Genomic DNA, 26,658 nt, shown 5'->3' on the forward strand with positions numbered 1-26,658 from the left:
TAAATTCAATGCCCTCGAGAAAAAAAACAATTCGATTTCACTCCGAACACACATATAATAGAATTTGCGGTCTTTACGGATTAATCAGTTTTATATGAAATGAACTATATTTTCAAAAAGGAATGTTTTTTTGGAAAGAAAAATATGGTCCATATAAAATTTATTGCACGTTTTAAATATGATATAAATTCTTTATTATTCAGGGTAAGCCATTTTAATATATTATGGCTAATAGCTTGACTATTAAAGAAACCCGAGGAACTAGGTCCAACTTGATGTTAGAACATGATGTCCCCCATCAAACTCTACAACTTTTGTTGAAGTGATTTTTTTATGGGTTCGCTACAAAACAAGCTATTAGACATAAGATATTAAAATGATCCATCCTGTATATAAATAAAACTGAAGCTGAATAATTTTTCTCGGAAAAAAATGTCCCAATTAATTATATCACGGAATTTACGTCAAAACAATATGAGAAATGAGCATATAGCTCACTTATTGTTGACACCGTAGAAATGAAAATAATAAATATTTCAGCTCGATTTTTATAAAAAAAAAAAAGAATTTATTGGTGATAAAAAAAATTGCACATGCTCTCGTTTGTGACACAAGTGGAGATCTTGAGAATCTTCATTCAAGATTAATTTTAAATTCTGTATTAAGAGAAGAATTGCTAAAAAATCGATTCAAAACAAATACGTTTTTTTTTATTTATTAAGTTTTTTTTTGTGCAAGATTTAACAAGGTATCATCATCATGGAATTTTAACAAAATATTTTATCTAAAAAGTCAGTAATTTTTATGCGCCAGTCGATAAATAGCCAAATTTAAAATTAAATCATCGAAATTTTTTGGAGTTTACTCTCTAAGAATCCAATTTCATATAAGGCGCTCGGTACATTTCACAGGATGTCTACTTAAGTTGGCTACATACGGAAAACTTAAGGTATACGAAAAAATCATATGTAGCCAACATAAATAGACACCCTGTATAAAAAAGACATGAAACCTCCTATACCGAACTCTAATCGCTCGTAGCTGAATTTAAGGCGCCAGTATTGGTTCACCGTCAAAATTTAGATGAGATAATTCCAAATTAAGCCTTAACTCGAAATTTGGCGACAGGCTTATGAAGATAACTACAATTTTTCAAAGAGGGTATTTAAGGGAGAATAGAAAGAGGGTTGTTTTTTTTTCGTTATTTAAATATTTTCTTTAAAATCTAACCTAATTATTTTTTTTTTAAATAAAATATATTTTTATATTATTATTTAATTATTGTAAAATTTAAAAACTTAATGCAAAAATTATTATTTTTTTATACGACTTATGTAGCAATAATTAGATTTAAATATTGTTTTTGAGTTTGCAATTAATTTTAGTTCACAAACAAGTCAATTTTGTCATGTTTTTACTTTGATTGAGCAAGTTTGTTTTCAAGAAATTTTATAGTAAAAATTTTTACGTTATGAAAAATAAACGTAGTTGATCTAGACCCAGTTGTAATATTTGACAGTCTTTTGGAAATTTGAGAGACTGTAACTTAGCCGAAAATATCTTTTTCAGAAAGCCTCAGGCCATGTGATTTCACGATCAAGGATTGTCTTTGAATGAATCGAGGAAGTGAAACACCACATATAGACTGATATGGATACCAGACCACTATGGCGTTAAAGGGAACGAGACAGTGGACTGGTTGACATGATAGGGGTGGTATAGTTTCAACTGCTTCATTTCACCCGAGCCTGTCATTCCCAAAGCAACATGTTTCGTATAATTTACGGAATTAAAAGATGGCTATGACAAGATCATCTTGATAGACCTTTTCATTTACAAAAATGATTATTTTTTGTTTCGGACAGATGTCAAATAACTGTTCAAGTCTTAGACAACCATGAAAAAATCTAAGTAATTCTGAAAAAGTCTTAGGAACTCTGAATAACTCTGAATTCCTCAACGTTTTTGGACTAGTTCAATTCAGACTTATATTCACAGTTTTTCAAACTAGTCCAAAAACATTGAGAAATTCAGAGTTCTTAAGACTTTTTCAGAGTTTTCTAAGACTTATTCTTTCTTCAAATATTTTTTCCATCAAGGAAGATACAAGATATTTATTTTCTTTACTTGAATAGTTTTTTGACAACTGTCCGAAACAATAGCAAATCGATGAAAAGGCCTATTATTGAGATTATAATAACCACAGCCAGACCAGTCTCTCAAATTTTCAGCTATTTTAAAAACTGACTGTCAAATACTTAGTCTTGGCCTAATAAATATTTGTATATAAATGTGCACAGCATGCATGATGACGCAGTCAAAAATAGCAACAATTCCTAGTAAAAATTTTTTAACATGGTTCAAAAACATTAATTTTTTTTTTGGATTTACAACAATATGGTATTAATAGCTACATGTTCGTAGAGCGAAGGACCCAACCAAGCATTTCAAGATATAAATGCATGCTGTAATAATAAATGCTGAGACCCTAAACTTAAAAAAAAGGTTATTTTTGAGATTTATGTAAAACTTTTATTCGATTTTTCGTGTATAGAGTACCTTGCAATGCAATTCTAAATTTTGCTTGTCTCAATTTTTTGGTGCTAAAAATTCACTCGAAACACTCGGTATTTGCAACAAAGATGCGTTTCCGAATGTCTATCAAATGCTTCGTGTTTGTCAGTTTTGCCTGTGGCAACAGCGGTGAATGAACGCTCCAGTTCAACGTTGTGTCGTCTCAAAACATACCTTAGATCGGTTTAGCCCTCCCTCAATATAAAATCGCGGTGTAGAGGTCGATCTACACAGAGTTTTGGAGAAAAGTTTTTTCTGTAGCTCGCACAAGGACCATATTCAATCAAAGTTTACCGTATCTAAGTGAGAAACATAAAGATATCGATAGGTTTCGATTGTCTAAACGAAAATCATTTTAAGCTAAAAAGCTGTAAACAAGATCATTTCCCAGAAATGTATGTTTTTGACAAATGTCAACGCCATTAACGACGTTAGTGATCAAATCTAAAAACATGCATTTATGGATACATTATGAGTAACCTGGATTATTTTATTTCCCAGTTGCTGCTAATAATTAGCTATAAATCGTTCGCTATACGAACAAATCTTATAATATCTAGATACATCACAGAATTCAACTTAATACAAAAAGCAAAAATTTCCTTGTCAATTTTTCATTCGACAATTTCCACGTTTCATCTTTGCATTCTAAAATGTGATAGGAGATAAAAGTTTACAAGTGATACAAAGGGAATTATTTGAAAATTGACAAGATTTTCTAACAAGATCGAAAGATCTTCATTCCTATTTACAGAGAAATAAAAATTCTAAAAAATATTTTCTAACAACTTAACACAATCTATACAACAATTAAGCTGCCGTTGTCGATTTACTTCGACGCATCGATTATTATTTATTCGAGTATAAAATAAAAACGGAAAAATTAAAAAAATATTAAGTGCAACACCTTTTTTTTTTTCTTGTAATAAAAATATATATAAACACTCTAAAAATTTGACTTGTAAGTTGTTGTTCTTGGGATCAGTATTTTTTTTCTTTGCAGCACTCAAATTTTGGAATGCTTTTTTGGAATGATTGTATCATCTAAAAAAATAGCTTTCACAAAAATAAAAAAAATCGAAAGAAAGCCTATTTCTGTTTTAATATACAAAGGGAAAATTAATTTTTATACAGTTTCTCTCAAAAAGAGGTTAAAAATTGTTTTGTTTTTTACCCTCGTGTGAAAATTATTGTTGTGTGCCCCGTTTTTTTTTATTTAAACTAAATAATTATTATACGCTCATGACTAGATTTGAATAAATACTTCATACAAGATATTTTTTCTCGAAAATAAAATATATACAAATTTAAAAATTACAAAAATTTTTCACTTTTCCATCCAGTCTTTCAGTTATTATTATTATTATTATTATTTTGATAAATTTTATTCGATTTATTTAGATCTGTGGAAAAGTTTACGATTCCCTAAAAAATATTAATAAAATTGTGGGGGGTGTATATTTTCAGCATGTACATTCATTAGAAAATAGTAGGAATAAAGATTTAAATCGAGACTTTAAATTTTGGTAACGATTGTGACCGAATTTAAAGCTAAAAAGCCAAGAAGTATTAAATTTTATCCTTATTTGATTTATTCACAGACTTATCGGATCTTAGTTTTGGTGAGGATTTGAAATAGTGTTACCAAGAACATTCTTTTGACTCTCCATACAATTTTCTATTAAACAAATATGATTTTTTACTGTGGTAATGAATAGATCCTATCCTGTGATGAAGCAGATGAAAATCCGATTTCCTTATCTCAAATAGTTATAGGAATCATATTTTACAAGACAAATTAGCACAGAGACTTCCGAAAGTCCTTGTATGAGGTGGCGAAACGAATGCATGTAAACCTGCTGGGACAAAGATGAAGCCGTTGATATAAAATACATGTGAATTCTAAGTTAGGCCACACTTTACAAATCTATCCCTAATTTATCCCTACTAGTCTTATGCTCGTACATGCCGTATAAATAAATATAATTAAGTCCAACCTTTTTTTTTTTGGTCATTTGAGATTCAAAATTTGGTGTTTTTTTGTACTTTTACTACTTGAAAATTGAGAATTAAATTTTTTTTTTATTCATAGCACAGCCCAAAACTCTTCGATTAAACAAAATTTCACCATACCCCTCACACATGATCAAATCGTATTCTCGTAATTTAAAAAAAAAAAATTAAAATAAAAAACAATGAAATTAATTTGTTTTGGTATTAAAATATCTTGTACTAATTTTCCTTTTGTTAAAATTATGATTAATTTAGTAATTAATTATTATATTATTACACTATGCCCAATATTATTTTGGTATTATAATTTAATTTTTTTGGGGTGGGTAGAGGATTTTTGATAATTCCTCTTAAAAAATATTTGGTTCATTTGAATTAAGCCGCCAATGGAGTCTGTTGTTTGGTATTATTATTAAATACCTTGTCTATTATTTTAATGCCAAAATATCAAATTTTCTCGTACAAAATTACAATTTAATTCGTTTTAAATTATATGTTTAATTTATCTAATCCTAAATTGTTTTGAAACTGTTGAAATGTTTTGAATTTAAAACAAAAACAAACCAATTAAATTGTAATTTTTTTGTGGTACGATTTAAAAAAGAATTAAATTTGAATTTAATTGAAATAATTTTTCGTTTGATATTAAGAGATGTTTGATTAATTTAATTTAATTAAATTTAATAGACAAGAACAGATTCCATTGTAATTAAATCTCATTTATTGTTCGAACCATTATTTTGTTGAGATGAATCTGTAGTAGTATTGGCTGCTGTTGTTGTGATTGCTGTTGATGTTGAGGTTGATTGAGGTACACGACGAGCTAATTTTGATCTAAATTTCAAAAAAAAAAATCACATTTACTTTTATTCTGATATTATTCCTTTGTAAGGTTACCATTCATTAATAACGTAACGATGATTTTGTTTTTTTTAACAACCTCCCACCCCCGCTATGTAAGGGTATATAAGAATTCTCGACACCTCTTCTTTTTACGTAAGATTATAGAATGAAGAAAACCATTCGGCATTCGAAATGGAATTAGATTTCACAACATTTACACAACATTTAATTTTGACTTACAAAATATTATATAAGAATGGGTTTAAGTACTCTCCCCCCCTCCAAGATAAGGGGACATGTAGAGTTTTTTAACCCTTCCTTCTCCTCAGGAACCTTACGTAATTAACACATGGACTCTAAGTAAATTTCGACTACGAACAAATTCCCGGTTTGTCGTTGGCGAGTAGGTAATCATAATCCCCGATAAGGCAATAAATTCCGATTTTTCCAATTAGTGGCCACTTTGTAAAATCTCATGCAATAATCTTGAATGGTGTTTTCAAAACATAAAAAAAGATTTCAATACTAACCTGATTTGACCAGCTAATAATGGATTAATAGCATACAACCAATCATGAACGTCACGGGCATGTAATGTTTGTAACAAGTAGCCACGTGTACGTGTTACAACACTGAACGCGTGTGGAACTTTAACCATTGCTAATTGAGCTTCTGAGTGCTCAACTTGAGCTGTTGCTAAATTTATTAATGCACGTTCAACTGGATCCTTCTCATCTCGGAAAATAAATACATATGGTCGTCGAACAGCCTAAACAAATTATTACAATGAATTAATTATAACTAGCTAAACATGTTCTAAGTCTTTCAATTAACTACGTTTTCTGGTCTGGACATAATATGGGTATTTTATATGAGAAAATATTTAAAAAATACTTCGTCATGTTTGCTAACCGGGATGTTTTCAAAATTATCAAAAGAATACGCTCTTAAACTAAGGCCATCGAGTTACGGATCATCCTGTATAAAGGAATAAAAACTGAGAGTATCCCATGTGAATTTTATTCTAAAACCTGGACACCCAAATTGAAATGATGTCAAGCATATTACGCCGATATAGCCTACTACATTACTCTTGCAAACAGGCACTAATAAAATTATTGAATTCGAATAACTTTAAGTTAACCACTTTAAGCATAAAATCGTAGCATATGCAGATGATTTAGCTGTTATCATCAGAAGCAAAGTCGAGTAACAGGCCAGTTATTTGTGATAGAAATTCGAGAGATTGTTGCCAAGGTTTAGTCCAACAGATTTTATGCTACGATAATTCTCTTTTATTTTCATTGAGGACATTTTACAGGTGTTCAAATTTACAAACGTTTCGAAATGACTGTAAAAGACTTGTTACATTTCATTGTCAGTCTCAATTTCGGATAATTAAAACTACTTACCACCCATCGTTTTTTCCAACCATTTGTTTTATGCTCTAAAACATTTAAATATCCTTTACGTGCAACAACAGGACTGACACGTATCTCCTCAACTTCCGGTGCATATAATACTAAAGGTTCTGTTACGTTGCTCTTTGTATTCTGTGACGATTGTTGTGATAACGCTGACGATGTTGTTGAAGAGTTTGTATTAGCTGTTGGTCCATGTTGAGCACCTCCACCCCACATGGCCATACTTTGTTCTAACAAAGGTCGTGCTTTCTCCGGTGAACACAGCTCAATTGAACTGGCTGACATAATACTTGACACCATACTTGAACTCATATCAGCACATCCTTCATCTCCTGGGGACACATCGTTTGATGGATTCACTGATGTATGATCTTTTTTGCCTTGTATTAATCGTACACACTTGAGTAACAAGTCTCGTTCCCTATCCGTATATTCTTTGTTTTCGGCATCTTTGATTTGTATATCGATTGTATTCGTGTTATTGTTATCAATACGTCCAGCTTTTGCGACCATATTACAAACTTCTTTCTCACTTTTCGTAAAATCGTGACGAGGTGTTGATGTAAATTGATTTGTATTCGAATTGTTTTGCGTAGTCGGTTTATCTAAGCCAAGACGTTCGCGTAACAATAAAATATGACGTATACGTCCAACTTCCTCTAAACGACGTAATTTTTCTAATTCCCATTGATGGTCGAATATTAAACTATCACCACGTGGTCTCCAACCATCTAGGTTCTCTTCACCACGTACATATGTGGAGCTTGTGTCTAGGACACGACGTTGACGTCTTTGTACGCCTTAAAAAATTTAATAAAAATTTTGATATTTTTGAGTTGTTCAAAATTTAAAAGTGGTAGAAAAAGAGCGGAGAAATTAAATAAGTTAATTCAATTTTGGTTTTTATTCTCAAAATACTTCCAATTTAAATTCAAAATCTACATTGTCACGAGAGGGGTCATCTCAAACGCACCTTTCATCTAAGCCTGCCATTTTCGTATCAAGATATCCCGTAATTTATCGAATCAAATAATGGCTACTACAAGCCCATTTTGATTATTGGAACTTTGCGCAGGGCATACGACATGCCAAACTGTGTAATATCACAGCTACTCTATCGATTTGATGATTTTTTTAACGCAAACTGAATTTAATCGCCGATTTCATCAACAATAAAGAATATAAATAGTTTCCGAATTTTTATATTTTAAAGGCAAGGTTGAAATAAAAATCTAGAGATGTCAACCAAAATTGAGTTAATATTATCAACTTCCCCATTTACTACAACTACTAAAAGCGTTTTATAGAGAAGGCAGTGTGCAAACAGCATGCTTTTCTTTGTAGTAAAGTGAGTTTTCTAAATTCTAAACTAGCTGGAAACAAACCTGGACTACCTGCTTCAGAAGCACGACGTAATAATAACTCGTAAACACCGCTCAAACGATTTGCTTCAGGTGTACGATAATATTGTCCACTGAATAAATGTTTTAATGAGCGTGGTCCGCCAGTTCGAGCATCACGTCCATAAATTATCATTGAAAGGTCCTTTGTTACAATTGCCGGTCGGCTACAATTCTCCAACTGTAAAGAGAGATAAATTATGTTATAATTAAGTATACTTCGGTCGTTATAGACGACGAATTTTAATAATCTTTAGTCACTAAAATTTTTATTGTGGTACTTACCTCCAGGTAGGCTGAAATAGTCATAAAGATTTGTTCACCACTTCCAGTGACACGATTCAATAATGGGCTATTATGTAAAGATGAATCCCAAGCGGCTTCAAATCTAAACATACATCGATCATCTCCAGGTACTTCAATCTGTTCACCAGGGAACAATCCCAACGATAATACTGAACTATCATCTTCCTCGTCGCCACCATCACATGACGTTTCCGGTGTGTTTCGTATACGTCCCACAACTAATTCACGAACATCACGCCAACGTATTTCCGGTGCTGGATCATGTACAACTGTAATACGCAATCGCCGCTGTATACCTTGATGTAACAAGAATACTCCCCGACATGGTAGATCATCCCCATGTTCTACAACGCACGGAACATATTCTCCATTTGGTGCAAGCTCACATATTTCAAACCATACGAGTAAATCGTGTTTAGATTGTACGTGAGCGGTGCTGGGACTTGGTGGAGCACCAAACTTTGGTGATCGTACTGGTTGACTGATCGGTATACTTGGTGGTAACATTCGACGTGGTGGTTGTCGATGTTGTGACGATTGTTGTGTGATACCTTCACGGGCTGCTTGATGTAATGGATGCGCTTGATAGTGTCCAAATACTTCGAACACGATTGGTTGTGTTTTGATGTATTCGACAAATGATTTTGTTGTGTTTACGGTTATCTAAATTTTGAATTCGTAAAAATTTAATTTTTAGTACAAAAAAAGAATCACCAGGTTACTTTTTACAGTGTTTAAGTAGTCTTCGGGGAATACTTACATTTTGTACATGATAAAATCCAAGAGGTGTCCCTTTTCCTGTATTTTTAACCGGTTCTGTTGAAAAGGCTTCATCGTGTCGATGTAGGAAACTATAAAAGAAAATTTTAAAATAGTTTTCAGCAATCATTAATGCTTAGAGTTACTATACCCGGAAACATCTTAAACAAACAGTAGCACTAAAAATATTTTGAACTTACTTAAATTGACAGAATACATCAGCATATTCGGTTGAAATACCAACAGCTTGTAAAACCGTCACTCTAAATGTAAAATCATTGCTTGGTGTTAAATGTGGTGGGAATTCTTCTTCTTTTAATTCGGATGACACTGAACTATCGCCACGTCCCGAGTCTGCGTCACATTCAATTTCTGTATTTACAAAATTAATAAAAAATGTTACGTTAATGACGGCGAAGATGAATCCACAGAGCAGTGATGACAGGCAGATAGAATAGAAGAAATATTCAAATTTAAAAAAAACAAAAAGAAGATAGATTTCTATTTGAAATGATCTCTTTAAAATTTAATTTACTGTCCACAAATTCATTAAAGGTGTTAGGGGCTGCTCATAAATTACGTAACACATTTAGAACGATACCCCCCCCCTTTATTTCGAGAATTACGTACAAGCTTTGAAGGACCTCCCACCCCCGTACCAAAACAAATTGTAACATTATAATTTGATCCCCTTCTCCTCCTAAATTTGTTTGTAATTTAAGTACAGCTCCTTAGATTAAATAAAAGCATGATTTAGAATAAGCTTCGGTCACACGAGCGTCAAAACCAAATCTTTGAGAAATACATTGTGTTGAATAAAACTGTGGATGTCCATTTCAACACGTTACAACATTACAACGACCCTAGTGGAAATAATTTCTTCTGTAAGTCTAAAAAATTCTGAAAAAGTATGAAAAAATTTATGTAAATTTATCAAGAAGTAAGACTTTTTGAATTAATCAGTAAAATTCCTCAGTCTTCTAGAATTGTTTTTCAGAACACTAGAAGATTAAATTATACTATCATCGGAAAATATTTCCACCAGGGTCCTTCCTTTAATGGTCCGTAAACTTGTGTTGAATTTAACGTTTATGTAACCGTAGCCTAAGTAGAAAAAATAGTGTTAGAAAAATAAACAGACAATTAGCAATGAAAAAAACACATTGAATTAGTAAGAGATAGAAAAAAAATTAATAGAAATTGTATTTTTTAAGTTATACTTTTTTTGGGCGCGCATTATGACAAAAAGCTAAAGAAGTGTAGCACTTAAAAAAATTTTATATTTCATGGACAGTAAATATACTGCCCCGCAAAACAAGTGTCGCACTTTTAAATTTTCTCGAAATTTCAAACTGATATGTCTCGGCGAGAAATGATTGGATCTGAATGAAATATAAATGATCTGATAGATTGTAATTTCTAGTTTTTAAATCAATATCTCAAACATTTTATCCATAACTTAATATTTAAGGTACAGGGCTGAAACCCTGAGAAATTGATTTCCTTTAATTTTATTTTGGCAATCCTAAATCTCCACCTGAAAGATGAATTTTTCATCCGTAAGGATAGAAGAGATTATTTCAAAAGAATTTAGAAGAAAACATCAATTTAGCAATACAATTAAAGCAAATGAAATTAAATGTTTCGATTGATTAAAAAAAAAATTGAATTAGTAATTTTTTACCAACCATCTTTAATAAGATCCCCAACTTGTCCATCAACAATACGTTCATCTAAACGTGACGCACTCTTTGAGTGCGGTGGTGGGGGTATTTGAATTTGTTGAGATCCATCGGTGAATGATATACGTGCACTTTGTCGTACACCACTTGAACGTTCAGCATTATTGTCTTCTTCGGCAACCGCTTGAACAGCAACACGTAACCAACCGCGAACATCACCTTTTTCACTCACAATTGCTACTTTATGCACCAAGGGTACAGGGTACATTAAATTACTTAAATATACAAAAGATCTGTCGCAGAAAAAAAAAATTAATCAAATCAGTTTTTCGAAAATTCGTCAAGAATAAACTTAAATATGCAAGTAGTCCCAGAAGTATTCAACGTACTTTCTGGGATACCCTTCGTAATAGAATAAATGTAATATTTACCTGCCAACCATTCGGAACCAAGGAAAACGATCATAGAATGGATCTCCACCAGTTAATGATTCCACATTATAATCAGGCGAGGTTGGTGAAAGTTCAGCTTCATTATGATACATTTCACGCATCAATTCCAATCGTTGTCTTTAAAATAAGAACCAACAAAAAAACATCAACATTAAAGCATACTTTTTTTATTGAAATCATGCGTTTAGGTGAGGAACTACTTGAATTTGTTTGGGCTTTCATCGATTAATCGATAGCATATAATTCTAAACAAAATTCTAAACAAAATGGTTTATGTACAATTTAGCTGCTTTTTTCCATCGAAAATAGGAAAAATCGTGAAAAAAAAATACATAGCCAAATTGAGCCATTCATTACCGATTAATCAGTCATTTGTTCGTTTTCTAGTCGTGTAGTTTTAGACAATTTGTTCCTCACCGAGTATTATGAAGTGCTGTTTACACTATGAACGTAACATTACGCGACATACAAGCTGCTGAATCTTTTGCAAACTACGCGTTTGCTATTTTGCTGTTAATAGTGTAGACAGGACTCATTTTATCAACAAACAAAAAATGTACAACAACACATAACAGAAATACATTCGAGAACATGCAAAAATAAAATTGCTCAGACTTCATAAATAGGCTTTATATGTTGTCTGATTTTTATCCAATTTTTAAGAAAAATACTTTGTTTTTTTTTTTTACTTCGAATTTTGACTTTTATTTACTTTGTAAGCTACAAGTTTTAAAAAATATGCAGATAGAAAAACAAAAATATAATATAATTTCGAGGTTGGTGCCCAGCCAATTCGATAAATAACTTTAATTAAAATTAAATAATAATGAAAGCAAAAATATTTTAAGAAAAAAGAAAAACGTGTTTTCAGATTTTCAGATTCCCAATTTTATTAGGCTTTTTTTATGTATCTTTAAGGAATATTTAACATCCTTAATGGATAGTCAATTTTCGACTTGAGATGCTTTCCTTTTTTAGGCATTTTAGTTATTATTAAAGCAACCCGGAGAACTAGGTCCAATCTAATTTCAGAACATGATGTCTTCCATCAAACTCTACAACTTTTGGTTTTAAGTTATTGTTTTATTTATTAACTACAAAACGAGATAATAGATTGAAATGATTCACCCTGTATAACAATCGATATTTAACATGCAAATTAAAAAGATTTTCTTTTGTCGCTTATTTAAATCCTAATAAAAAAAGGGCTGAAAAACTTAAAATAAAAAGAAAATTAAACATGACACATCATCAGAAGACAATAAAAACAAATACAGAAGCAAATTAAAGCTCTGAATTTTTTTTTCTTTTTACATAAACATTAACAAATACGAGTTAGAGCTACTGATAATTATTTATTTATAGAAACCTAATTTTACTGCGTAATGATTTTGTTGTCTGAATACATGAATAGTGTTAGAAAAAGATAGAGTGTATATAGAAATATAAAAGAGTAGTTTTTAGAAAGTTTGTAATTTTGTTACAAGAGCTTGAATGTAGTAAACCCTCTTTGATAACACTTACTTCAATTTTTAGAAATATTTAAAACCACAGCTTTTAAAAAAAAAGGTACAAGGTTCTATAAGTTAAGAAAGTGTGTCAAAAATGTTCTTTTTAGAAAAATAAACATCTTTTGTTTGAAACTTTTTTCATAAACTCTATAAATTCGTTACAATTTCATCTCAAAAAAACATCGTTACGTATCCTGGGTTCCCTAGGAATCGTCAAATTTGTATATATTCGAGTTTGATGTTATTTACTAGCGTTTTTGAATTAATCAAGATTCTAAACAAAAAAAAACCCATCACAGCGCATGTTTTAGAGTATAAAATTCACCGAGAAACAAGTATCGAAATTTCTATTAACATAACTTCGATTCTAATTAATAATTATGTTTTCGGGGAGAGTTTACTAGGATCAAGTCTCTTAATAATTCGTTTTTTTTCGCATGATACAGGTTTAATAGAGAGAAAGAGAGATAGAGTGAGTGAATGAGGGTTGAGGGGGGGTCGGTATGTGAAGAATAATAGATATGGTTGTTTTGTAGTGTGAGATGGGTGGTTGCTGGCAGGCATATTGAATTTTGTTTTATAAATAGAATAATAAATATATATTGGCATGTTTGGTGGCACCAACCTCGACGGTAGTAGACTAGCAAGTGAGAATCGTGGTGCTTGTAGACACCGTAAGAGGTCTGGCGGTGCCTCTGATGGGCTACGCTCACCCTCCGCCTCACCACGGGTCATCGTATCATATACACCTTCCAGCAACTCAGCGTTGTATACATGACGCATTAGTTCAAGACGCTGTCTAAAAATTGGAAATTCAAATATTTTCTAAAAAAAGTTTTCAAACCAAAAAGAAAGTGAAATGTATAAGAATATTCCATCATACATCATCCAGCACTCTTGTGAAAATTTTTGTTTAATTTTCTGATTAGAGAAATGAAAAATTAATAACAAACGAAAAACAAAAAATATATACAAAAATCGTGCTACTGATTTTTGATACAAAATTTTTAACATTAATATGTTAAAGGTTCTTGCAGCGAAAATTTATTTGAGATCGAAGTTTTGCTTTTATTATAAAACAATAAATCTAAATAAAATAAAAAAGTAACATAATCCAAACTTCCAGAAACATAATTTCTTAAACTTTTTTGAGAATAGGCCTATGCGCACGGGGTGGGATATTTTTAGGATCAACCCTCCTTCTATTGCACGGGTCTGTTTAAGAGAGCTCTAAATCTAGAATAATCAAAAACATTTTTGTAGGTTTTATGTGACCTCAAATCGTCTCTCAAAAAAAGTTAATAATTATTTAATTTTAGATTTAAAGTTTTATAATACTCAAAAATAAAACATCAAATTCGATTTTGATCTTGAAACAAAAACTTATTAAATACACAAATTGTGGTATACACTAAGAAATTCGTAAAGTCTATTTAAAATCATGAAATTACCTTAATTTTTCTAAACTCCAATAATGTGTAGCACCATTTTTCGTATCTTGTACTTCAACAGCGACAATTGTCCGTGGGAAAACACGTTCACCATCTTCATCTAAATCATTTTCAGATGCTGTGATTGCTAATGACGGTCCAATTAATGGATTATTCGCTGCCGATGTTACTAAATCTGGCGGTAATGGCGAATACAATGTGTCGGTTAATAATGTAAATTGGAATTGAACCTAAAAATTAAAATATTTCATTAGTTTAATCGTAATTCAGGTTTTAATGGATGTTTTAGGTCCCCAAAAATTTTTGGCTGATTAAAATTGTACATACCTTTTTCTTAAGTTCAACAGAAATGGCATTCGCTTCCTTCAAGAAGATTGCATTACCCCATAAATCATCTCGTAAACTTGTAAATTGATGATGTTTCCATTTACGCCAAGCCCATGCAGCCAGCCAGCATTGTCTCTCCGTCCAGCAGCATTCTGCGTCAAACAGCGGGTTCACTGCAAGCAACATTCACCAAACTCCCAAAATACCAGAGTACGCAGCGTCAATCAATCATATATCAAGACATACATACCAAATCCATCGAAATAAGAATATAAGAGGAAGGACTGTATTACTTAAGCAATGTTATCCAAGAAAGTTTCGTTATGAAATGCAACACTCTACCAGATACTAAGAACAGTTTAAAATAAGTTGATTTAGTTAAACTTAGCAAAATTGTGAAGAAATCTGTGAAAATTTCACAACGGTGATATGATTCGTCTGATTTCTCTTCAGAAACCAAACCAATACTTCGTATTCCTCGTTTGAGTCGATTTAATCAACAAGGTTAAAAAAACTTAAGTTGGTATCACAATATCGAAGGTCACTTCACAGATAACTACTTTTTACTTTAAATTTATTCAAAAGATCATCATAGCTCCCTTAGTTAAGGATACGAGCATTAAGGTAATTTTAATTAAAAAGCTTGATATGAATTTGGACTAAGTCTAAATCAATTCCGGAAATTTTAGGGGGGGATATCACTATAGCGGGTAACTTTCTCTTTGTCTAATTAGGAATTTTAACATATTTCGTATACTAGTAAAGATTTTTAAAAACCAACTTCACTTTTCTATTTGTAAAGTGAGAATTCTTCATCTGAAGTCCCTGCTGGAAAACATATTTGGAAAAGAGTCTTCATAAGTCTTAAAAAGTCTTAGGAACTCTGTATAACTCTGAATTTTTAAACGTTTTTGGACTGATTCAGAGTTATTCAAACTAATTTAGTCTGAATTAGACAGTCCAAAAACGTTTAGAAATTCAGAATTATTCAGAGTTTCTAAGCCTTTTTTAGAGTTTTTAAGAGTTTTTAAAACTTATTCTTTCTTCAAATATTTCTTCCACCAGGAGTGATAAAAAAATTTAGCCCGATCTCCTATTATAAATGTTTCCTCCTCTTATAATCTTACTTCCATGATCCAACCCAAGCATTCTAAACTCTTACATACTCCCGTCCATAAAATTCAACAATCAAACCACTACTATAAAGCTTGATTCACACGTACACAATTCAAATAAAAAGAAAGGAAACTTCGAAACGAACGAAAAAATAATAATTATGATGATCTTAACACTGCGTAAATGTTTTTCGATGGAGTGTTTAAAAAAAAGACAAAACGAAAAATTGTAAAATAAACTTACCGAAAATATCTTCGTCATTGTTAAAATCTTCGGGTGTGTATGAACTGTACATTGACATTGTCATACTTTGTTCTTCAACTTGTTTTTGTAAGGCGTCAATTCGTGCTTCGTAATTCTAAAAATATTTAAAAAGTATATCAAAATTAAATTAATTGTTTAAATACCCCATCGCCACGATAAAAATGTTTTGAAACATCGTAATAAATGATTGTATTTACCTTTCGTTGTTCTTCGAATAATTGATCAGCCTCTTCTTTCTCTTTACGAAATTGTTCTTCTAAAACTAATAAACGTTTTTCCATTTCCGCTTTTAAATCGATACCTTGTTTCTCTAACAATTCAATTTGTGCAAAATTCCAATCAACATTTTCCGGTGATGCAGCTGGACTAATATCCTCTTTTTCTTCTAACTCTTGTTTTTCACGTCGTTCACGCACTTGATCCGGATGATTAAATCGAAATACATGATTTTTACCCAATATAACACGTGATCCGGTTTTTAAAACAATCGGTGATGTAATTTCACGTCCGTTCACATAGATAAATGCACCGTTATGTGGTATTAATTGTATAACGCCATCTTTGTTCTCGAAGACACAGTGTTCAGAGAGGATATGTGCACCGGATAGTTGAATATCTTGCGGGACGTTTGCTTCAGCTGAGCCTACACGAGTTACGCCATCTTTGATGTAGTAAATTAAACATTCGGACATAAATGGATCTTCGTTTAGATTCACAAGATGAGGAGTACGTTTTGGTGAGAATACACCAACAGTAATACCATCTTCTTTGACAGCAACACCCATTTCAGCGAATACAGCTTCACGTTGTAAACGTATTAATTCGGTACGTTTTAATTTTTCTTCCCAGGTTTCATTCAATTCTAAACAAAAATATTTTCTAATTTATTCGGTACACAGGTATTATATCCTAAGGATGGAGCACCGGAATGTAGGCCCGTGCATACAGAAGTTAAGTTTGGGGGTCAAACTATACAGAGTGTTTTTTTAAGTTGACAAAAATTTAACAAAAGATTCAGTGTAATTTTTTCTTACTTGAGTAAGCATTATTATTCCGGAACTAGTTGAATAAATATCTTGAAAACAGAGGTCATTTAGTGTAACTCTTCCGTTCTTTGAGAAAGAGATACTTTGGAATTAGCCGAGGGGATATCCTCACAGCAGGGGAAGAGATATTGTCGCATTCTTTTTATAGAAAATTGTATACTGAATAAAATAAAAGTTTCAGTGTGATTTATGTCTTCCTTGCGAAAGTAAAATGGTTAGAAATTTCCGAAGCAGAATTGGAAATTTTTCTGAAAGTCTTTGAAAGAAACCTTAAACTACGAACTTTTTAAATAGCCCTCAAATTGTTTTGAACCCAAATAGCAAACTGTATGATAAATAAAATGAACTTACCAGCAATTAATTTTTCACTAGCTTGTAATTGATCAACAGCTTCTTCAGCGATTGTCGTTGAAGGCACACGATGTCGTTCAGTTTGTTCTTCATTCTTCTGTTGTTTAATATTTTGACCACCATTTCCATCTTCTAATAAAATTTCCATTTGATATAAAATTAGTAAAATAAAACAATAAGAATCAACAATTTCCGTGATTGTTTAATTTTGGAATGAAAATATTCACAAATGAATAAAAAGAGCTTTTTGAAAGTGTGCAAAAAAAAAAGAACATTAATTAAATAAATTTGAAATTGATTCAATGAATTAGCCAATACATTTTGTATTAATTTACAGAGATATCGATATGAAACTAATATTAATTGAAAGATAAAGACGATATCTAAAGTAACTAAAATACTTTTATTAATAAAGACAAAAAAAATGTACTCAAAAGTATTAAAAATATTTCTAATCTACTAATTTATCAAATTTAAATTGATATTTAGAATAAAAAAATTATTTACGCTTTTGAGTAAATATTTACAAAATAAAATTTTTTATCTATAGGATGCCCCATTTTATCTTTCATTAAAAAAGCTTCTAACGAAAAAATTATCACAGACCTTTCTTTCGACGGGGCCATTTAAAGGAGCCCCCAAATATTTAATCTACTGCCAAAGGAACCCCTCATAATAAATATCATAATAAAGGAACCCCTGTATATATTTTATAGCATAAGGACCCTATGTAAATTGCTCAGGGTCCTGGATCATTCCAGGAAAAATTGAAATTCGATTATCATATGTAAAAGCGTTTTTTTCCTGTTAATTGCAAAACATTTTTAAAATGTATTAAATACACCTACCCTCCTCTCAGTATTGAACCCCTTAAACCCTCCCTTCAAATAATTATAGTTAACTAACAGTAATTTTGTAAATATACTGTATCTGCCTGAATCATTCATCCAGCAGAACTGAAGATTGTACTTGGTCGATGAAAAAAAATATTTCCATAGTGTGAAGATTCTATTCATAGAGGCCCCATGAGGAAAAAGAACCCTACATACTTTAAAGGCGGCCTAGAATGACCCGAGTTGTAATAATATTGTATTTTATTTTTACGTTCGATTTCTGGGAAATCTGTTGAAAGTTGTTCTGGAGAAAGTTGTTTTATAAATAATAACTTTCTAATTTAAACATTTCCTCTATATCTGATAATTTTCGAACATTTTTGTTGAATTTTGAAAGATCCTGAAAGTCGTAAGTCAAATTCGTTATCCTTGTAAGTTGTACTCCTCCAAGTAAAATAACTGTTATTCAGTTAAAGAAAAAGCTTTGTTAAAGACAAATTTAACTGGGGAAGTTAAAACGGGACACTCTATACAATTCATAAAATTTAAGCAATAAATATAAATAAATAAAAGTTTGAACATGCAAAATTGATTTTGTTATGTTATCAACAAAACATCTTCTCGAAATAAGATTTTAGTTTACAAAAATTTGTTTTTGGCTAATTTTGAAAACAATTTCAAATAATTTTTAACAACTTAATATAAGAACGGACCGTGAAATTTCGTTTAATATTTTTAATTTTAGTGCCACAATTGTACTGAAGTAATTCAAAGAAGGGAATTTTTATCAATTATTTCGCTTTTCTTGAAATTTTCTAGTGCTTTAACATGTACTTTAAAAATTGCAAGTATCGAATGAAAATGAAAATTTTTGAATGAATCTAACTTATATAAATAGAAGTCAAAATATGCCAATTTGTAAGTTCAAATAAAAATATTATGAGCTACGCCAAAAAGTTTACTTTAAATAAACCAAATAAAAATCATTTTGATGGCATTTTCCACGGTCCTTTTTTGTGTGGATTTTTCCGTAATGATCATTTTTAGTTGATAACACATATTTGATAAAAATGAAAATAATAAAAATTGGCGTAGTGAAAATAAACAAATATTTTTAATTCGATCTGCCGAGTTATTCATAATGAAAAAAGATTTTTCCAAATTATTACCCTGCTTAAGAAAAACGATTTAAAACAATTCAAAACCATTATAAGTGGGGAGTCCGTGACAGTAAAACTGAACTTACACGGATTTCGAAATTTTGCATATGAATCAATGCTATTTAACGATAGATACAATATGTACTTGCGACACTCATGACTCTACCTCGGCAGTTCGAAAATTATTTTTTTTTTTACATAATTAAAAATAAATATTTAAATAATTACTCATTGATACATATCACAAAAGCCACGCCATATACCATGCAATTTTTGTTTGCAATCATTTCCTTGCGTCGAAATTTCACAAGATGGCCTCTTTGTAATGGACAGAGTGTAAAAATAACGACAGTGATCAAGGATACACATACTTTCCCCAAAAAAGTGACGTATTTACTTTCCAAGCGAAAACAGTGGCACACTTAAAAAATTTTAAGTGCGCCATGGTTTTTGCTTGACAGTATACATTTTGTAAAATACGCTACTGATTTACGTCGGAGAAAGTTGCAAAAAAATGCATAAACAAAATAAAAAATTGTGTAAAACATGTTTTTGAGTGGCTAAACGAAAAAAAAAACAAACATTTTGGCAATGACTTTTTTTGTTGGCGTTTGAACGACGCTGAAAATTATTTGATCACGTGTAAAGCGAGCGATTTTTTTTTTATAGGCACAGCTTTATTATTTATTTTTGTTCATTAAACAGGCAAAGCGAGAAATACTTACTATTGAGATCTCGCTTTTCGTATACAACTTTACCATCAGGCCCTAGCGGCAAAAAATATACACTTCTATTTACATTTGAAAAATGATAACGAGAAAAAAATATTCCTAGCTTTTGAAGATTTATTTACATTTTATTTAAAGCTCTCTCTCAAACCAATGCCAGTTGAATTCCCGCCACTTCATTTTTGCCAATTTTATTTCATTTTATGTCAGATTTTTGCGTTTTTTTTTTTAAATAAGCTTGGTAGTTTGAAAGAGCCTTTATGCGGACGTGTAACAATATACATACCTTCTTGAACATCAATGCCCTCTTGTTTAAGTAATTCACGTAGTTTTTGGATTTCTTCCTTAAGTTCACGAATAAGTTTAGCATTGGCATCTTCGTTAACCACAGCTTTACATACGATTTGTTTAGCACGATCTGCATATCTATACAAGTAAAAAAAAAATTATTGATAAGGGGATATTCTGTGCGTCTGTGCTATTCGAGACAGAAAACAACAACTCCAAAAACAGCTCGTTATGGTCCTATTTTTGGGGTCACTCTTTTTTGGCACTTTCGACTTAAAATTGTCAAAAGAATACGTATGTTCATCGAATCACAAGACACCCTATATACTATCTTGAAATAAGTAAAAAGTCGTACCTTAGGGTAGATAATGTTTCGTCGTAATTAATATCTGCTGGACTGATAGCAGCAATCATAGCAGTTTTTGAGTTTCCACCCAAATTTTCACGTAGCAACCATGTTAATACTGAATCACGATATGGAATAAAATCAGCCTTTTTTGATTTTTTAGCTTTTGAAGCCTAAATATAAACAAACAAACAAACAAAAATTACATAAACAACTTAACTTATTACTCATAAAATTCTGCAAAAAAAACAACATATATTTGGGACATTACAATATAGTGACAATTAATTTCCGTTTACTCATGCAGGACAATTGTGCTCGCTTTCCACACTATTTTCCGTGGTAAAAAACACTTAATTGCCCAGTGTGTTAATTTCCTTGCACGGAAAATCGTGCAGAAAGAGAGAACGAATCCCGCATTCGGATTAGTGTGTGAAACTCGTGCGGATTGTTTCATACACATTCGAGGGATAAAAACACTCACTTCGTGCGTGCTTCTAAATCCACTCTCGACGGCAATTGACAATTGTTCGCACTTGTTTCACAATATACAGTTAGTAACACATTTTAACCCTTTCGCGAACAATAGAAATTACGTTTTTATTTATCTCAACCAATACCCTAATGTTTCCTTTTTGGGGTTATGAAATTAAATGAATTGCAACTTAAAAAAGGCTGAAAGTTTCATAGGTGTTAGTTAGCATTGCATCCTTAGTCCAGTAACTTTATAAATCTGCGTCAAATCCGGTAATTATGATTTTTCCCAGGCTTACTTTCCCAGACAATGAATAATTCGAGAAATTTTAGTTTTCGAAATAAAGCCTTTCAAAGTTTATCATTTTTTTGAAATTCGAAAGGCTATATCCCGGGAACTATTGGACCTACAGAAACAATTCTGGTCTCATATTGTAACAATGTCACGAAAGGGCTAATCGTAGTGTACTCGCTCTTTGCACAGTGGATGTTAGTACCATACTTACAGACTAAAAATTTCCAGAAAAAAGTATTGAAAGTAGCCAAAAAAGAATATTGTGAAAATTAGTATGAGTTAAATTTTAGTAACTACAGTGAATTTTGAATTGTGAACTTACAATTTCAGCTAAAGCAGATATGACTTTGCCCAGTGTGGTTAAACTTTTATTAATATTTGCACCTTCTTTGAGTCGTGTACCTTTTGCACCAGTACTGTCAGCTCGTTCCGAACCAGCTAAATCCACTAATGATATTTTTGATACTTTCTCCGTGGTTAATTGTGTTATAGTATCAAATCGTTGTTGTGTAAAAAATATTGTAAATACAGCATGAGATCGAGAAGATGTTTCATTCATATTAGTTGCAGCAACCGTACTAAAATACAAATAAAAAGGTATCTTTAAATCCCAGACGCAAAAACAGCCTCCTAAATGGGTAAACCGATTTTGATTTTTTGTTTGTTTGGAGAGTGTTCTTAGCTATGTTTCAATCATTCATTTCAAAACTATCGGTTCAATCATTAAATGAACACGATTTTTGTGCTTTTTGGGTCAATATTACCTTATATACTAAGTTTTATCGAAATTGGAGAGGAAAAAGTTCAAAAATCGAGTTCATGAGACGACATTTTATGACGTTATCTCGAAAACTATCGGTTCAATCATTCATTAAATGAACACGAATTTTTTGAAGGGGTACCCCTTAGAATAAAAAGTTCAAAAATCGCGTTTATTGGACGATTTTGAATGGAGTATCCATATTTTTCCCCGGAGTCTTTTCAACTCTACTTTCGATCCTGTCCGTTATAGTTCCGATCAAACATATTCTCTGACATTCACCAATTTGTAGCCACTTTGTATAAAACAAATGAGCAAATAAAAACTTACCGTGCTTTATTTCCTTCATCAATTAAATCATGTATATCTTGATAACTGGTCACAGCCAATTTTGATAAATCCTCAACATATGGACCCAACAATGGATGTTCTCGTACACGTAAATTACCTTTATTCTTTGGATTCAATAAGTCACGAACACGTTCACAATAGATTTCCATATATGACACTTCCACGGAATATTTTAATTCATCACATGTTGTCTTACGTATACGTGTAAATAAATCTTGACATATTTGTGGTATGATACCCTCTTGTCCCTCCTCTTGTTTGCCCATCATTGTATACGATTTACCCGCACCGGTTTGACCATACGCAAAGATACATATATTGTAGCCATCGAATGAATGCTGTAACATTTCTTCGCCAATATCGCTGTAGACAACCGCTTGAGATGAGAAATTTTCATCATCGGTCTACAAATTAAATTAGCCATAATTTTTTTTTGTTAAAATGTGTTATAAACTAGGAGTCTGTTATGTCAAATTTGCCGCTATATGAGATCTCTCGTAATGACCGTATTTGGTCAACACAATGAACTAGAGAATAAAATTAAACTCGCTCTTTTTCAGGCCCGTCTACAGGAATCATCCAAGGGAGTGATTATTATAAATTCAAACCTCAACTTCATCCAGAGAGATAGAGATTTTGTTATGATATACATTTTCAATTGAATACTTCAGATTGCTATGATAAATTTTTTACTTACGGAAGTGTCTGTTATACTTTCCGTTTAAATTTATAATCGAGGTAAGGTAGCATTAAAGCTTTCTTGAATCGATATAGCGGCACATTTGATAATCCCCCAAAGCTCGGCCTTTTTTAAAAAAATATTTTGGACTTACATTGTGTGACCAGTATGAAAAGTCAAAATTAAAACTTTTTATATCTTTTCCGTTTGGAACTTTTGGATTGACTATTGCTGTAAAAAAAAAGGATAATATTTATTTATTAGGGTACAAATATTACCAATGGTGTACCCAACCATTTGTTATAAATATTCAAATTAAAAAAAATTCAATGATTCAAAATTTAAAAAATTGGTTCAAATATGACATGATTTGCGAACACTAGAGTTGAGAAAAGTGACCGTTTTCAGGTCCATATCCATTTGAACTGTTTTGTGATGCTTTGATGTCAAGAATAAGTCCCTATAAATATATTTGTAACACTCTCTATGTAAAGATGATTTTGTGACATCCGGTATACATGGCAATATGGCATAATATAATATTTTCATAAAAATAAAAAATAAATATGTTAAATATAGCTCTATTGTTTGTGAATGTTCAATCTAATTTTAAAATCTATCTCCAGAATTTATGTTTTTGTTTATAAAATTCAGGAAACTTGCAATGTTTTAATCTATAGGCAATTGTTATAACATATAAAGTGTCTATTTATATTTTAAATTTAGGTCAGAGGTTAAATCTTTTAATTAAATGTTTTAAAACAGTAAAACTTTAAATTTTAAACCCATCTGGGGCCAAAATATATTTATCTGTTGTCAAACTAAGTCCATTTTGATTACTGGGACTTTGTGCAGGGTATGCGACAGGCCAAACTGTGTATAACCCCAGCCAGGCCATTCGAAAGGGTGGTGGGACACTTGACAGGACATTGTCGCTTGAATTATTACTTTCATAACATGGGAAACGCTTATGATCCCACTACAGGGCCTGTATGGAGGACGATGAAACCTTCATACATGTTATTTGCATCTGCAGAAAACAGATTTAGAATATGTGGTTCCCAAACTTTGGAACTTTCATCGTGGCGTCTGGAGTCGACAGAATTCTATCAATATCTGCTTAAAGTAGCATTTCTTATCCGGAGACGTTGCTGTACCTTTCGGTGACAGGTTGTTCTCAAGGAAGGCACAGAGTAATTCTTGGTTTATATACAGGTTCCCTCTCTTATATACAGGGTGCTTTTTTAAGTTGACATATGCTTGAAACTCAAAAAATAATGGGTCTACAGGCGCAGATATAAAACTTGAACTAGGTTTTCAGACTCAAAGCTCAGTCTACACCACAACTGATAACAGATAGATGAATATATCACTCTGCTCTTTGCATTGTGATAGGTACAAGGTTCGGGAAACCCCATATGTTATAATCAATGAAAATATTAGCATAAAATAAACACAATCTTTTAACATATTTGTTTTTTTATGTAGGCAATTGTTATTGCATGCATGTATGAATTTACATAAATTCGTTCATAGTTTTGTATTTGCAATAAAAAATTTTTATTTAGGGTGCTGAAATTGTATAAAAAGATTTACTAAGATTTAAACTTCTATGGCTTCAATAAAATTACTAATATCAAAGAGATTAATTAAAAATAAATATTTCAATGTCATGAAAGTTTCATTTTTTTAAATATTCTGGAATTAAATGTACAGGACCTGCACAACCTACCCTGCAGGTTGAAGTCAATGTTAATAAATATAAAAAAAATAATACTTACATGTAGTATTTCCACCCATCTCAATAATACATTTACAATCACGGGAAATTTCCCGATTATTAAATGGGCGAACACGCACCGCTACTTTTACCGACGACATTTCGTCCTTTTTTTGTTAACTGTTTTAATTACCACTAATTTTATTTAATGTTTTTTTATCTGTAAACAAACAAAAAATTAAAAATTACATTTTTGGAGAAAAAACACGAAAAATGCATTTTCCGGTGGAAAAATGATAGGGGGGAAAATGATTGATTAGATAAATTATTAACTAATATAATTTTTTTTAAATTTAATTAATATTTTTCAAGGTTAAAGCGAATATTGATTTTCAAATAAAATTTTACTACGTTACGATATAGTATTACGTAATTAATGGAGATAAGTTTTTCTTCAATGAAAATCTATTTTCACTAACCATAATACTGAGACCAGGCCCACACATTCATAAAAACTGTGATAGCTAGGGTAAATCTGAGAACAAATTTGAAAAGTATGACCCAAATTTAGTAGAATTACATACTAAGATAATTAAAATCGGATAAAATTTGGATGTGATAGAGCAAAATTAATTTTTTTGGATTTTGATGACGTCATTAAGTTCCAAAAAACGATTTTTTTGATAACACAGCCAAATTTTATCCAATTTGAATGGAATTTTTTTTGAAACCTACTAATTTTGGGCCAGTCCTTTCATCTATGATGTTAGATTTACGCTACCAGTATTCTTTATGATAAATACTGAGACCAGGCCCACACATTCATAAAAACTGTGATAGCTAGGGTAAATCTGAGAACAAATTTGAAAAGTATGACCCAAATTTAGTAGAATTACATACTAAGATAATTAAAATCGGATAAAATTTGGATGTGATAGAGCAAAATTAATTTTTTTGGATTTTGATGACGTCATTAAGTTCCAAAAAACGATTTTTTTGATAACACAGCCAAATTTTATCCAATTTGAATGGAATTTTTTTTGAAACCTACTAATTTTGGGCCAGTCCTTTCATCTATGATGTTAGATTTACGCTACCAGTATTCTTTATGATAAATACTGAGACCAGGCCCACACATTCATAAAAACTGTGATAGCTAGGGTAAATCTGAGAACAAATTTGAAAAGTATGACCCAAATTTAGTAGAATTACATACTAAGATTATTAAAATCGGATAAAATTTGGATGTGATAGAGCAAAATTAATTTTTTTGGATTTTGATGACGTCATTAAGTTCCAAAAAACGATTTTTTTGATAACACAGCCAAATTTTATCCAATTTGAATGAAATTTTTTTTGAAACCTACTAATTTTGGGTCAGTCTTTTCATCTATGATGTTAGATTTACGCTACCAGTAACCTTTATGATAAATACTGAGACCAGGCCCACACATTCATGAAAACTGTGATAGCTAGGGCAAATTTGATCAAAAATCTGAAAAGTA

The 26,658-nt window shown here is 31.3% G+C and overlaps 1 protein-coding gene across 11 annotated transcripts; it reads right to left on the minus strand.

The window, feature by feature from the left end:
• Window positions 1-5,181: 5,181 nt before the first annotated feature.
• LOC123301550 (kinesin-like protein unc-104) lies at window positions 5,182-25,364 on the minus strand. 11 transcript variants are annotated; one of them, XM_044884337.1, is made up of 23 exons: window positions 25,215-25,364; window positions 23,588-23,664; window positions 22,734-23,158; window positions 21,966-22,221; window positions 20,884-21,047; window positions 20,527-20,666; window positions 20,216-20,279; window positions 20,109-20,133; window positions 17,520-17,616; window positions 16,320-16,984; window positions 16,102-16,216; window positions 14,743-14,915; window positions 14,416-14,645; window positions 11,433-11,570; window positions 11,008-11,294; window positions 9,520-9,691; window positions 9,321-9,411; window positions 8,540-9,223; window positions 8,249-8,435; window positions 7,090-7,654; window positions 6,843-6,972; window positions 5,961-6,199; window positions 5,182-5,421 (listed from the first exon to the last, which is right to left on the minus strand). In XM_044884337.1, exons 1-23 carry the CDS (start codon window positions 25,312-25,314, stop codon window positions 5,304-5,306), a joined length of 5,142 nt encoding a protein of 1,713 aa, XP_044740272.1. In that variant the 5' UTR covers window positions 25,315-25,364; the 3' UTR covers window positions 5,182-5,303. The 11 variants fall into 11 exon arrangements, with proteins under 11 accessions (XP_044740272.1, XP_044740270.1, XP_044740264.1 ...); XM_044884335.1 differs by having other exon boundaries at window positions 8,240-8,435; XM_044884329.1 differs by lacking the exon at window positions 20,109-20,133 and adding exons at window positions 13,590-13,763; window positions 21,855-21,857 and having other exon boundaries at window positions 6,843-7,654; window positions 8,240-8,435; window positions 14,743-14,894; window positions 17,520-17,651; window positions 20,238-20,279.
• Between the last annotated feature and the right edge of the window lie 1,294 nt (window positions 25,365-26,658).

This window comes from Chrysoperla carnea, chromosome 5, assembly GCF_905475395.1.
Source record: "Chrysoperla carnea chromosome 5, inChrCarn1.1, whole genome shotgun sequence".
Classification (NCBI taxonomy): Eukaryota; Metazoa; Arthropoda; class Insecta; order Neuroptera; family Chrysopidae; genus Chrysoperla; species Chrysoperla carnea.